Raw genomic sequence first — 15,131 nt, 5'->3', positions numbered from 1 at the left:
GAGGCTTTAAATTTACCCACTTTGAGAGAGCAAAGAGTGAGGGGTAACCTGATTACAGCCTTTAAGTTTTTGAAAAAGATTGACAATATGAACAGTGAACAATTTTTCAAGAGATGTAGGAATAGAGCTACCAAAGGAAATAACATGAAATTAAGTAAGAAACCTGCGAATAAGGATATGAAGAAATATTTTATATTAGAGTGGAGAATGAATGGAATAGAATGACTGGTGGCATGGTTAATGGAAATAGCATACATAAATTTAAGATGTGTGATTTAAGAGAATGTTCAAGGGATGGAGCCCGAATTATAGAGAACATTCAAGAGATGGGACCCTGATTAAAGAATATGTTCAAGAGATGGGTCCCTGATTATAGAGAATGTTCTAGAGATGGGGCATACAAGCTCAAAACTCCTTCCCTGTACAGTACAAATAGGTGATTACAAAAAGTTAATTATTTATGTATGCAGTTGATAAATAGAACATCAAGGGGTAGTAGATTTATGAAAACTTTAAGACTACGAAAGAATGAGAATCGAGATATAATTCATTCTTAGGTTTATGATTAATGATTAGATGTACCATTATGCAGAAAAAGATTACATACCTTGCATTGCCAAAGTTAGGGATCTGAGCACTCCTAACAGCATCCAGTTCTTCGTCATCACTTGGAAAGTAAATGGCATCACTGTTCTCAGTTTGTATTGTGTCCTGGGGTGGATCAGGAAATTCTAAAGAAGGTATCCCCGTAAGTGCAGCACAGAGCAAGTGTCCCAGAATCTTCATCTTCTGAAGGACACTTTGGCTGGTAACATTTTCATTCACCATGTTAAATAACCCATCCAGCAAGTCTAAGGATCTTTTAATGAAGGCTGCATCACTATTCATTCTGGAAACACACACGTATCACAATTTTTCTTGTTAGATTTAATTTATTGTATATATATATATATATATATATATATATATATATATATATATATATATATATATATATATATGGATGAGGAAATGTCCCAGTTGCCAACGGAACTACCTTGGCCCACCAGTGATGCTACTACGTTTGTGAATCAAGAACCATTGCAACACAAACCTCGCCAGGTGGTAGAGTGTCCCGCAGTGTATCGAGACAGACTTCCCCAGAACTTTTTTTTTAAAGGGAAAGTAAATGTTTATAGTTGTGTTACTGGAGTGATAGTTTTCATACATGGTGCTTTGACAAGAAAATAGTGAAACTGGAAAAAATGTAGCTTAGACATTGAAGCTTATTGATACAGTGGTTAAATTGATGAGAACTACTATTGACGTTTGTGTAAATAAATTAAACATTTCCTTTTTCCATAGCCAGAGGTTGAACCATTATGTGACATTCATTTTTTCATTTCATTTCAAGCTAGAAGTTTCAGTTTCTAAATTGTTTCTTACATTTTTCACATGTATATATATGTATGTGTGTGTTTGTGTATGTGTGCGTGTGTGTGTATGTGTGTGTATGTGTATATATATATGTATATTATCCCTAGTTATAGGGGTGAAAGAATACTTCCCACGCATTCCTTGCGTGTCGTAGAAAGCGACTAGAGGGGACGGGAGCGGGGGGCAAGAAATCCTCCCCTCCTTGTATTTTTTTTTTAACTTTCTAAAATGGGAAACAGAAGAAGGAGTCACGCGGGGAGTGCTCATCCTCCTCGAAGGCTCAGATTGGGGTGCCTAAATGTGTGTGGCTGTAACCAAGATGTGAAAAAAGGAGAGATAGGTAGTATGTTTGAGGAAAGGAACCTGGATGTTTTGGCTCTGAGTGAAACGAAGCTCAAGGGTAAAGGGGAAGAGTGGTTTGGGAATGTCTTGGGAGTAAAGTCAGGGGTTAGTGAGAGGACAAGAGCAAGGGAAGGAGTAGCAGTACTCCTGAAACAGGAGTTGTGGAAGTATGTGATAGAATGTAAGAAAGTAAATTCTCGATTAATATGGGTAAAACTGAAAGTTGATGGAGAGAGATGGGTATTTATTGGTGCATATGCACCTGGGCATGAGAAGAAAGATCATGAGAGGCAAGTGTTTTGGGAGCAGCTGAATGAGTGTGTTAGTGGTTTTGATGCACGAGACCGGGTTATAGTGTTGGGTGATTTGAATGCAAAGGTGAGTAATGTGGCAGTTGAGGGAATAGTTGGTATACATGGGGTGTTCAGTGTTGTAAATGGAAATGGTGAAGAGCTTGTAGATTTATGTGCGGAAAAAGGACTGATGATTGGGAATACCTGGTTTAAAAAGCGAGATATACATAAGTATACTTATGTAAGTAGGAGAGATGGCCAGAGAGCGTTATTGGATTACGTGTTAATTGACAGGCGCGCGAAAGAGAGACTTTTGGATGTTAATGTGCTGAGAGGTGCAACTGGAGGGATGTCTGATCATTATCTTGTGGAGGCTAAGGTGAAGATTTGTATGGGTTTCCAGAAAAGAAGAGTGAATGTTGGGGTGAAGAGGGTGGTGAGAGTAAGTGAGCTTGGGAAGGAGACTTGTGTGAGGAAGTACCAGGAGAGACTGAGTACAGAATGGAAAAAGGTGAGAACAATGGAAGTAAGGGGAGTGGGGGAGGAATGGGATGTATTTAGGGAATCAGTGATGGATTGCACAAAAGATGCTTGTGGCATGAGAAGAGTGGGAGGTGGGTTGATTAGAAAGGGTAGTGAGTGGTGGGATGAAGAAGTAAGAGTATTAGTGAAAGAGAAGAGAGAGGCATTTGGACGATTTTTGCAGGGAAAAAATGAAATTGAGTGGGAGATGTATAAAAGAAAGAGACAGGAGGTCAAGAGAAAGGTGCAAGAGGTGAAAAAAAAGGGCAAATGAGAGTTGGGGTGAGAGAGAGTATCATTAAATTTTAGGGAGAATAAAAAGATGTTCTGGAAGGAGGTAAATAAAGTGCGAAAGACAAGGGAGCAAATGGGAACTTCAGTGAAGGGCGCAAATGGGGAGGTGATAACAAGTAGTGGTGATGTGAGAAGGAGATGGAGTGAGTATTTTGAAGGTTTGTTGAATGTGTTTGATGATAGAGTGGCAGATATAGGGTGTTTTGGTCGAGGTGGTGTGCAAAGTGTGAGGGTTAGGGAAAATGATTTGGTAAACAGAGAAGAGGTAGTAAAAGCTTTGCGGAAGATGAAAGCCGGCAAGGCAGCAGGTTTGGATGGTATTGGAGTGGAATTTATTAAAAAAGGGGGTGACTGTATTGTTGACTGGTTGGTAAGGTTATTTAATGTATGTATGACTCATGGTGAGGTGCCTGAGGATTGGCAGAATGCTTGCATAGTGCCATTGTACAAAGGCAAAGGGGATAAGAGTGAGTGCTCAAATTACAGAGGTATAAGTTTGTTGAGTATTCCTGGCAAATTATATGGGAGGGTATTGATTGAGAGGGTGAAGGCATGTACAGAGCATCAGATTGGGGAAGAGCAGTGTGGTTTCAGAAGTGGTAGAGGATGTGTGGATCAGGTGTTTGCTTTGAAGAATGTATGTGAGAAATACTTAGAAAAGCAAATGGATTTGTATGTAGCATTTATGGATCTGGAGAAGGCATATGATAGAGTTGATAGAGATGCTCTGTGGAAGGTATTAAGAATATATGGTGTGGGAGGCAAGTTGTTAGAAGCAGTGAAAAGTTTTTATCGAGGATGTAAGGCATGTGTACGTGTAGGAAGAGAGGAAAGTGATTGGTTCTCAGTGAATGTAGGTTTGCGGCAGGGGTGTGTGATGTCTCCATGGTTGTTTAATTTGTTTATGGATGGGGTTGTTAGGGAGGTGAATGCAAGAGTTTTGGAAAGAGGGGCAAGTATGAAGTCTGTTGGGGATGAGAGAGCTTGGGAAGTGAGTCAGTTGTTGTTCGCTGATGATACAGTGCTGGTGGCTGATTCATGTGAGAAACTGCAGAAGCTGGTGACTGAGTTTGGTAAAGTGTGTGAAAGAAGAAAGTTAAGAGTAAATGTGAATAAGAGCAAGGTTATTAGGTACAGTAGGGTTGAGGGTCAATTCAATTGGGAGGTGAGTTTGAATGGAGAAAAACTGGAGGAAGTGAAGTGTTTTAGATATCTGGGAGTGGATCTGGCAGCGGATGGAACCATGGAAGCGGAAGTGGATCATAGGGTGGGGTAGGGGGCGAAAATTCTGGGAGCCTTGAAGAATGTGTGGAAGTCGAGAACATTATCTCGGAAAGCAAAAATGGGTATGTTTGAAGGAATAGTGGTTCCAACAATGTTGTATGGTTGCGAGGCGTGGGCTATGGATAGAGTTGTGCGCAGGAGGATGGATGTGCTGGAAATGAGATGTTTGAGGACATTGTGTGGTGTGAGGTGGTTTGATCGAGTAAGTAACGTAAGGGTAAGAGAGATGGTGGAAATAAAAAGAGCGTGGTTGAGAGAGCAGAAGAGGGTGTTTTGAAATGGTTTGGACACATGGAGAGAATGAGTGAGGAAAGATTGACCAAGAGGATATATGTGTCGGAGGTGGAGGGAACGAGGAGAAGAGGGAGACCAAATTGGAGGTGGAAAGATGGAGTGAAAAAGATTTTGTGTGATCGGGGCCTGAACATGCAGGAGGGTGAAAGGAGGGCAAGGAATAGAGTGAATTGGAGCGATGTGGTATACCGGGGTTGACGTGCTGTCAGTGGATTGAATCGGGGCATGTGAAGCGTCTGGGGTAAACTATGGAAAGCTGTGTAGGTATGTATATTTGCGTGTGTGGACGTATGTATATACATGTGTATGGGGTTGGGTTGGGCCATTTCTTTCGTCTGTTTCCTTGCGCTACCTCGCAAACGCGGGAGAGAGCGACAAAGCAAAAAAAAAAAAAAAAGAAATATATTTCTTTCATACTATTTGCCACTTCCTGCATTAGCGAGGTAGCGTCGAGAACAGAGGACTGGGCCTTTGAGGGAATATCCTCACCTGGCCCCCTTCTCTGTTCCCTCTTTTGGAAAATTAAAAAAAAAAAAGCGAGAGGGGAGAATTTCCAGCCCCCCGCTCCCTCCCCTTTTAGTCGCCTTCTACGACACGCAGGGAATGCGTGGGAAGTATTCTTTCTCCCCTATCCCTGGGGATAGGGGAGAAAGAATATTTCCCAGGCATTCCTCACATGTCGTAGAAGGCGACTAAAGGGGATGGGAGTGGGGGGCTGGAAACCCTCCCCTCCTTGTATATTAACTTTCTAAAAGGGGAACAGAAGAAGGAGTCATGCATGGAGTGCTCATCCGCCTCGAAGGCTCAGATTGGGGTGTCTAAATGTGTGTGGATGTAACCAAGATGAGAAGACAGGAGAGGTAGGTAGTATGTTTGAGTGAAACGAAGCTCAAGGGTAAAGGGGAAGAGTGGTTTGGGAATGTCTTGGGAGTAAAGTCAGGGGTTAGTGAGAGGACAAGAGCAAGGGAAGGAGTGGCGCTACTCATGAAACAAGAGTGGTGGGAGTACGTAATAGAGTGTAAGAAAGTAAACTCTAGATTGATATGGGTAAAACTGAAAGTGGATGGAGAGAGATGGGTGATTATTGGTGCATATGCACCTAGGCATGAGAAGAAAGATCATGAGAGGCAAGTGTTTTGGGAGCAGCTGAGTGAGTGTGTTAGTAGTTTTGATGCACGAGACTGGGTTATAGTAATGGGTGATTTGAATGCAAAGGTGAGTAATGTGGCAGTTGAGGGAATAATTGGTGTACATGGGGTGTTCAGTGTTGTAAATGGAAATGGTGAAGAGCTTGTACATATATGTGCTGAAAAAGGACTGGTGATTGGGAATACCTGGTTTAAAAAGAAAGATATACATAAGTATACGTATGTAATTAGGAGGGATGGCCAGAGAGTGTTATTGGATTACGTGTTAATTGATAGGCACACGAAAGAGAGACTTTTGGATGTTAATGTGCTGAGAGGTGCAACTGGAGGGATGTCTGATCATTATCTTGTGGAGGCGAAGGTGAAGATTTGTAGAGGTTTTCAGAAAAGAAGAGAATGTTGGAGTGAAGAGAGTAGTGAGAGTAAGTGAGCTTGGGAAGGAGACTTGTGTGAGGAAGTACCAGGAGAGACTGAGTACAGAATGGAAAAAGGTGAGAACAAAGGCGGTAAGGGGAGTGGGGGAGGAATGGGATGCATTTAGGGAAGCAGTGATGGCTTGCGCAAAAGATGTTTGTGGCATGAGAAGCATGGGAGGTGGGTAGATTAGAAAGCGTATTGAGTGGTGGGATGAAGAAGTAAGATTACTAGTGAAAGAGAAGAGAGAGGCATTTGGACAATTTTTGCAGGGAAATAATGCAAATGACTGGGAGATTTATAAATGAAAGAGGCAGAAGGTCAAGAGAAAGGTGCAAGAGGTGAAAAAGAGGGCAAATGAGAGTTGGGGTGAGAGAGTGTCATTAAAATTTAGGGAGAATTAAAAGATGTTTTGGAAGGAGGTAAATAAAGTGCATAAGACAAGGGAAGAAATGGGAACTTCAGTGAAGAGGTCTAATGTGGAGGTGATAACAAGTAGTGGAGATGTGAGAAGGAGATGGAGTGAGTATTTTGAAGGTTTGTTGAATGTGTTTGATGATAGAGTGGCAGATATAAGGTGTTTTGGTCGAGGTGGTGTGCAAAGTGAGAGGGTTAGGGAGAATGATTTGGTAAACAGAGAAGAGGTAGTAAAAGTTTTGCAGAAGATGAAAGCCGGTAAGGCAGCGGGTTTGGATGGTATTGGAGTGGAATTTATTAAAAAAGGGGGTGACTGTATTGTTGACTGGTTTGGCAAGGTTATTCAATGTATGTATGATTCATGGTGAGGTGCCTGAGGATTGGCGGAATGCTTGCATAGTGCCATTGTACAAAGGCAAACAACACATGATTCACTTCCCAAGCCCTCTCATCCATAACAGACTTCATACTTGCTCCTCTCTCTAAAATTCTTGCTTTCACCTCCTTAACCACCCCATCCATAAACAAATTAAACAACCTTGGAGACATCATGCACCCCTGCCGCAAACTGATATTGAGTGGCAACCAAGCCCTCTCCTCTCTTCTTACTCATACACATGCCTTACATCCTTGGTGAAAACTTTTCACTGCTTCTAGCAACTTACCTCCCATGCCATATATTCTTAAAACCTTCCACAAAGCATCTCTATCAACCTTAATATATGCCTTCTCCAGATCTATAAATGCTACATACAAATCCATCTGTTTTTCTAAGTATTTCTCACATACATTCTTCAGAGCAAACACCTGATCCACAGAGGACTGAGGACTGAGCCTTAGAGGGAATACCCCCACTTGGCCCCCTTCTTTATTCCTTCTTTTGGAAAATTAAAAACGAGAGAGGAGGATTTCTAGCCCCCCACTCTTTCCCCTATCAGTCGCCAGGGCTAATTATATAACCGAAGGTTCCCCTATTGCTTTCATTAAGCTCTAGCAGAACATACAGAAGCAAGTGGAGGGCTACCAATCCATTCAGCCCTTAGACCTGCCCAGCACATTACTCTCAATTTGGTTACAGATGTTACCAGACTCTGCATGCTTGAGGTTACACTGCAAGTGAAAAGCCACCTTTGGTGAGGTTGTACCAATGGAAGTACAGTCTTATCAAAGAACTTCTCACTCCAAAGGAATCTACATTTTCCTGCTACTGGAATTAGTGCAGCCTTGCACTGGAGGAGGCATTAGAAAGGTCATGGGTAACACCAGGATTCTTTCATAGAAATTAGTCCTGGGATAATTATAAAAAATGAATTTTTGTCACATAGATACTGTAGCAAATGGATTTGTATGTAGCATTTACGGATCTGGAGAAGGCATATGATAGAGTTGATAGAGATGCTCTGTGGAAGGTACTAAGAATATACGGTGTGGGAGGCTTGTTAGAAGCAGTGAAAAGTTTTTATCGAGGATGTAAGGCATGTGTACGTGTAGGAAGAGAGGAAAGTGATTGGTTCTCAGTGAATGTAGGTTTGCGGCAGGGGTGTGTGATGTCTCCATGGTTGTTTAATTTGTTTATGGATAGGGTTGTTAGGGAGGTAAATGCAAGAGTTTTGGAAAGAGGGGCAAGTATGAAGTCTGTTGTGGATGAGAGAGCTTAGGAAGTGAGTCAGTTGTTGCTTGCTGATGATACAGCGCTGGTGGCTGATTCATGTGAGAAACTGCAGAAGCTGGTGACTGAGTTTGGTAAAGTATGTGAAAGAAGAAAGTTAAGTGTAAATGTGAATAAGAGCAAGATTATTAGGTACAGTAGGGTTGAGGGTCAAGTCAGTTGGGAGGTAAGTTTGAATGGAGAAAAACTGGAGGAAGTAAAGTGTTTTAGATATCTGGGAGTGGATCTGGCAGCGGATGGAAGCTTGGAAGCTGAAGTGAATCATAGGGTGGGGGAGGGGGCAAAAATCCTGGGAGCCTTGAAGAATGTGTGGAAGTCGAGAACATTATCTCGGAAAGCAAAAATGGGTGTGTTTGAAGGAATAGTGGTTGCGAGGCGTGGGCTATGAATAGAGTTGTGCGTAGGAGGGTGGATGTGCTGGAAATGAGATGTTTGAGGACAATATGTGGTGTGAGGTGGTTTGATCGAGTAAGTAATGTTAGGGTAAGAGAGATGTGTGGAAATAAAAAGAGCGTGGTTGAGAGAGCAGAAGAGGGTGTTTTGAAATGGTTTGGGCACATGGAGAGAATGAGTGAGGAAAGATTGACCAAGAGGATATATGTGTCAGAGGTGGAGGGAACTAGGAGAAGTGAGAGACCAAATTGGAGGTGGAAAGATGGAGTGAAAAAGATTTTGAGTGATCGGGGCCTGAACATGCAGGAGGGTGAAAGGCGGGCAAGGAATAGAGTGAATTGGATCGATGTGGTATACCGGGGTCGACGTGCTGTCAATGGATTGAATCAGGGCATGTGAAGTGTCTGGGGTAAACCATGGAAAGTTGTGTGGGGCCTGGATGTGGAAAGGGAGCTGTGGTGTTGGGCATTATTGCATGACAGCTAGAGACTGAGTGTGAACAAATGGGGCCTTTGTTGTCTTTCCCTAGCGCTACCTCGCACACATGAGGGGGGAGGGGGATGGTATTCCATGTGTGGCGAGGTGGCGATGGGAATGAATAAAGGCAGACAGTGTGAATTGTGTGCATGTGTATATATGTATGTGTATGTGTGTGTATATATATGTGTACATTGAGATGTATGGGTATGTATATTTGCATGTGTGGACGTGTATGTATATACATGTGTATGGGGGTGGGTTGGGCCATTTCTTTCGTCTATTTCCTTGCGCTACCTCGCAAATGCGGGAGACAGCGACAAAGCAAAATAAATAAATAAATAGATACTGTAGATACTTAATAGACTCTAAGGAAAGGAAAATGCAGAAATACTCTACCAAAATATCTTCGCAATCACAAGGCATCAAAATTGGTATGCTGTATTTATTGCCTTTCATAAAAGAAATTCAAGAGTGGAGTAAATAGCAGGAAAGCATCCCTCCGTTAAACATTTAGATAATGAAAACAGAGAGAGAGAATGATTCCAAATGTTAAGAAAATGTGGATGGATATGAATGGAGTCCAAAGGGGAGAAAAAGGAAAAAGCAGAGGAATGGTGAGTGTTTAGAAAAGAAGAGGTACCTAAAGCACAGTCATTGATGAGCAGTTAAAACTTTTCACATAAATGGTTCAGGGAAGGTGTAAATATTTATGTAAAAGAGATAGAATATTGTGGAGAAATATGAAATTGATTATTCTACTTTGTTACATAACAAGAAAAATGCATATATGCAACCAGAAATTTATAATGGGGCATGTGCTACTAAGTGACTAGACATACAAATAGAGACTTTACAATATTAATTCAGAATTACACTTTGACAAATAGGAATCAGTTAAATATTTATTCTTCCCTAGGGTCAGAAAGTTCTGTGAGCTTGATGAAACTGGTGAGATATTCGACTCAGCCACTGCTAAATCACTCATCCTGTGGTGGCAACCTTGCTTGGTCTAGGACCTGCCCCTTGGCAAGTCAGTAAATCCACATTAGCAATAACCTCACTGCCCTGTGGTTATCTTCTATTGACCAAAGGTGGGCCTAGAACAAGGGAGCTGCCACTACCTTGATTGGGAGGATAGAAACATCAGATGGGGAAAGCCAGTGGTCCCCACCTGAAAGTCATATGGTTAGATGATTCTAACCCTTATTTTTCTCAAGAGTATCCTAAGTATTCACATTGTTCACAGTATGCCATCCCAGAGTGTAAAGATTTTTCAAATTTCAAAACCAAAACTATCATAAGGAATGTAACAGCCAATTTTGCCAACAAGGACATCATTATTTCCAACAGGAAAGAGGACATACCTTGCACTCACTATTCAGTATGTATGTACCTTGAAAATGTGTGTGGACTTCACCATCAACTTTTCTGTAGATTGTCACTTCATCTTTCTAACCTCAAGTTTCTCCACAGAGCAAAAAAACAATCCTCTCCATATAGAATCTTATCCTGAACTCCAATGACCATTCCCTCAACTTGGTAAATACTCTAACCCACCTGAAAAGCTTTTAGGTAGAAGACATTGTGACAGAGGACTGTGGAGCTCTCCCTGCACCTATGTTTTACCTGTTTGTGCATCACAGAAAGTTTTACATTCATGGGGCCTCAGCTTTAGTACTTTTTATATTCTCAGGAAGATTTTTTATATCTTTGTAAGTTACCATGATTTATAGTCTCCTTGCTTCGACTATTCCAGCCATCCATTACCCTTACACTTCACCAGATTTCTTTGTATCTTTCTTATTCAGCCTCTTTCTCAGGTTCTGATCATGGCCAATGGGAACTCTGGTACTGTAAATTATGAAGATCTATCTAGTATTATGTTCTTTCTGTTGAATTTTGAACTTAAAGGCTGCTATTAGGCTACCCATTTGACAGATAGGCATATCAGTTGAACAACTTTTGTAAGTGTTGTAATTATGAGCAATGATTATGTATTTATATTGTGAATACTTCCCCAAAATATTAGTTTAGTTGTTAGATTAGAATTTCCAGAGGGAACCATGTAAAAGTGGCATCATCAACTTAAAAAGCCAAAACTACTTTTTAGCAGATTTTCTTTTCCAGTTAGACACCATTGTGGTGTGATATATGCTTGGACGGTATCAAACACATATGGCCCATTTGCAACATGATTAGTTCATGAAGATGTTAAGTGATTGTGCCTGCTCTTCAAATAAAAGGTCTAATATTAAATCCCAAACAATAAAAGAAGAGCTACCAATTAAGCATAGGATTCATCATAAACCTACCTTGGAGAAAGAGTGTTCAACTTGTTCTCGATGACATTCTCTACTACACGCTTGAGGTCCACTGCCTTGGGATACCAACCCATGGCTGTCAGTGTTGACAGCTGGTCTGTGACAGTGTCAAGAGCTGCTTTGGTCATTTCATCATCACTCATAAGTTCTTCAAAGTTCCTGCCAAGGGTTCTGTCCAAAATGTTTGGAGTCAAAAGATGCTTCTAAATATCTTGCATGTACAAAACTCATATCTTATCACTACTTCATAATGCAAACTTATATATACTACTGTTATACAACTATAAGACTCCTGCATGAGGTTCCTTCAGCTCCATTGGTACACTCCATGCAGGAGTAGGGAAATGATGGGTCTATTTAGAACAAGAATGCCCTTGATCAGACTGTGCTCATTTTTGTTCTTTGACAATAAAACAGCCTTTTCCAAGTTGATATCCCATATGCAGATGAAGTATGGCACTGCCAACTTCTGTACACAAACACTTACTTCCTACCCTAGGAGTTTTACCTTCCTATATGTACTTTCTCTATCATTCAAGAAGCTGGCCATATCTACTGGGTGGAACCATAGGTCATAGAACCATAGGTCTGTGTATATGTATGTTATATATGTATATGTATATATGTGTTGATATGTATGTGTTTGTGTGTGGATGGGCCATTCTTTGTCTATTTTCTGGCACTACCTCACTGACAAGGGAATCAGCAATCAAGTATGATAAAAAAGATTAGAATAAAATATGTGTGTGTGTGTGAATGTGTGAGTATTTAACGAATAAAGCTTGATAAAAATTTGAAGTTTCCCTTTCAGTCTGAGAAGAGAACAATTGTGATGAATATGTCAGAGCCTGTAACATGAGTGATTTATTTAAGAAATTTTACGCCTCTTTAGGCTTGGAAATGAAAGTTTATAGCTTGTTATCCACATGTGCAGTACCATACATAGCTTATTCTTTCTTGCTGCTCACCATAGAAAATGGCTCGCTAGTAAGTCATCCAAATAGGACAAAGGATTTCTTTATACATATTTTTACTCATGATCAGATAGTAGTGCTTTCTGCTCCTTCAACTAAGGAAGTCAAAACAGAAGGGGTTTTACCTAGTTGCTCACTTTGCTCACTAGAGTAGGCAGGTGGTGCTTTTAAGCTCTTATCCTTCATTGACCCAAATGTGGGTAGAGGGTGCAACTTGTACTCCTTAATCATTGTAACTGTGATTTATCTGAACCACAGATCTATTTTTACTGACTCACTGAGCAGGTCTGAATATAACTGGTACTGCCTTTTTACTCACCTCAGAGTTCCTTGAGACAGCTGGGTGGGGAGGTTGATGGTAAGCATACGTCCCTTCTTGATAGTGCAGCTTCCATGGATGTCACAGGCTCGCACTAGCGGTGTCAACCTTGTCTGGTTTAACTCTGGGAGGACATGTTTGGGGACATAATACTCTTATGACTGGAAGGAACTCCTAACATGATGATGAAGATGAAGTTTCTTTTAATGGGAGTTGATGGATTATCCAAAATAACTTACATTAATAGATTTGATATGAAACTTACAGGATGTAGTAAAATGTTACATGAAGACATGTCTATCTTTGTGTGCTTCATACCATTTCCTGCTGAACAGCTTGTTGGCATATGCAAAGTTTTCTCAGAAACTAATGACCAATGAGTGGTTCTACAGATTTCTAGGGTGAAGCACCACTTTAGAACATTTGTGCATTTTCTTATTGTCCTTCCACCTTGCCTCTGCTCTTACTCTGTATCTACCCTCACATCTCATATGTATTAAGATTTCGCAGCAATTTTGTCTGAAGTTCATACCAACAATATAGCCCATATCCCACTTTTTAAAGCACCTGCTTTGAAAGTTCATCTGTAGCTCTGAACCCCACATTTACCTCTGTGTAATTACGTATTTGGTGCCCTCCTCTGGACCTTTTCCTGTAACCTTTTGTACTTCTTTAGAAGTTATGACTAAACCCAAGAAGCATATTCTTGTTTTTGCCTTACGTAAGATATGAATAGCGTGCTAAATATTTCCATATCCATGAATAGCTTGCTAAATATTTCCTTATCCATGAATAGCTTTCTAGATATTTCCTTATCCATGAATAGCTTGATAAATATTTCCTTTTCCTTGAATAGTTTGCTAAATATATCCTTATCCATATACTTGATGGGGTATTCTGATGTTTGCCAGCATACAGAGTTTCTCTCTAGCTATCGCTCTAACATGGAACTCAGGGAAGAAGTCACCTCTCAAGTCCTTCTCTTTTACAGAATCCTGAAGCTTATTTCCAGTTTAATGAAAATTATATTGAGGCCTTCTCTCACTTAGTCCTATCCTCATTACTTTACATTTGCACATGTGAATTTTGTAAAACATCTGTTCAACCAACTTTGGAGTCTATTTTGGTTCCCCTGTAAGTCGATGCAATCTTTCTTGCTTCTCAGTTCCCCCGCATAACTGGAACATCAACTGCAGACATATCCAGGTAGGAGCCTATAATCAGGCAAATCATTTACTTAGTTCAAGAACAGTATTGGTCCCAGAAGTGAACCCTGTGGCACTCTGCTGGTCACCTCAACCCATTTAGAAAAAGACTCCTTTAATATGCATTCTCTGCTCCCTTTTTTTGAGGTAATCTTTTGTCCATTGAAGGTGTTTTCCCCTTATTCCTGCCTGATGATCCAGCTTCTTAATCACCTTTTCATACAGTATGGTGTCGAATGCTGTTTGGTGACAGGCCTCATGGTGTTTGGCACCAAAACCCTATGACGAGACTAGCAAAACCCTCCCCTCCTTACTGGGAAGTGAGAACCAAGCAAGGCCAACTCATGGGTGTAGGGAACGTATGAAACCACATTAGTTTTGGGTATCAGAGTCTGCTCATTGCTCACTCAGGCTAGCCATGCCTTTCCTTTATCAAGGGGCCGTGCACATGGATCTGTCTCAGTTAATGACAACAGGTTGGCAAAGGTAGATCAACCAGTCAGTAAGTTTACTGTATATACTGTTATAAAGGTACCTGTTTTGCAGTATGCCCTTACCTTATCCCCCTCAAATGTACTGGTATTGTGTGTCAATCATTAATTCCCACCATGTACAATACACTATAAGCTTAGTTTCCCCATTTGTTAATGAGTTCTTGTTCCATGGTCATTATCTGTCTTATGATCATTGTAAGTATTTCCTCACATGTAATTTTAAGTTATTAATCATACATGCTTAAGTTATTTTCTTAATCCATCATTTACTAAGTATTATGTTACACCTTGGTTATCATGCTAGACTCTCCATCCTCATGCAGGGAGTTATTAAAGTATACAAAACATGGCTCCTATTTGTTACGTGAATGAAAGTGTTTAACAATCTTTTACAAACACCTTGGTAAAGACGGATAGTAACTTAGTGCAATTCACACACACTTGCTGGGAGAACGAGATCTGTAGAGGGGTTTTCATCAGTAGTGGTGAAGGGCCAAGTGACAGGAAGCTCTCCATTATTATTTGCAATTTCTGGGTGATATCCAAAGGAGATGGTCAAGGGAAGGTCCTCAGAAGAATCATACCAGTCTGAGATGCTGAACGTAAATTTGGTAACAAGAGCAGTCCCAGAGTCTGGTGACACCTGCAAGAGGAGGAACCAGGAAGTAAAGCAGTTTTGCAGCCCATTAATGGATGATGCAGGCTTAGAAACTAGTTATGATAAAAAGTATGTTCTTGTTTTCATGAGGATTTAATAGTTAATGCAAGATATGCCAAATTCTTCTTAGTAGAGCAACAAATTCTTCTTAGTAGAGCAATAAGGCTTTTCACATAACCAAATTGTATAGAGCT

The 15,131-nt window shown here is 40.7% G+C and overlaps 1 protein-coding gene across 1 annotated transcript in view; it reads right to left on the bottom strand.

Moving 5' to 3' along the window:
• Positions 1-15,131, bottom strand: part of LOC139755399 (uncharacterized) — a 204,972-nt gene that overhangs the window by 71,921 nt on the left and 117,920 nt on the right. The window contains exons 39-42 of the mRNA XM_071673671.1: positions 14,721-14,922; positions 12,581-12,704; positions 11,279-11,458; positions 608-889 (exon numbers count right to left, since the gene is read on the bottom strand). Coding sequence (XP_071529772.1) covers positions 608-889; positions 11,279-11,458; positions 12,581-12,704; positions 14,721-14,922 — 788 coding nt within the window. The remainder of the gene's footprint in view (positions 1-607; positions 890-11,278; positions 11,459-12,580; positions 12,705-14,720; positions 14,923-15,131) is intronic.

The sequence above is a fragment of the Panulirus ornatus genome, chromosome 19 (assembly GCF_036320965.1).
Source record: "Panulirus ornatus isolate Po-2019 chromosome 19, ASM3632096v1, whole genome shotgun sequence".
Taxonomy (NCBI): Eukaryota; Metazoa; Arthropoda; class Malacostraca; order Decapoda; family Palinuridae; genus Panulirus; species Panulirus ornatus.
The sequence above is the reverse complement of the archived record's forward strand: the minus strand, read 5'-3'. Positions and strand labels throughout refer to the sequence as shown.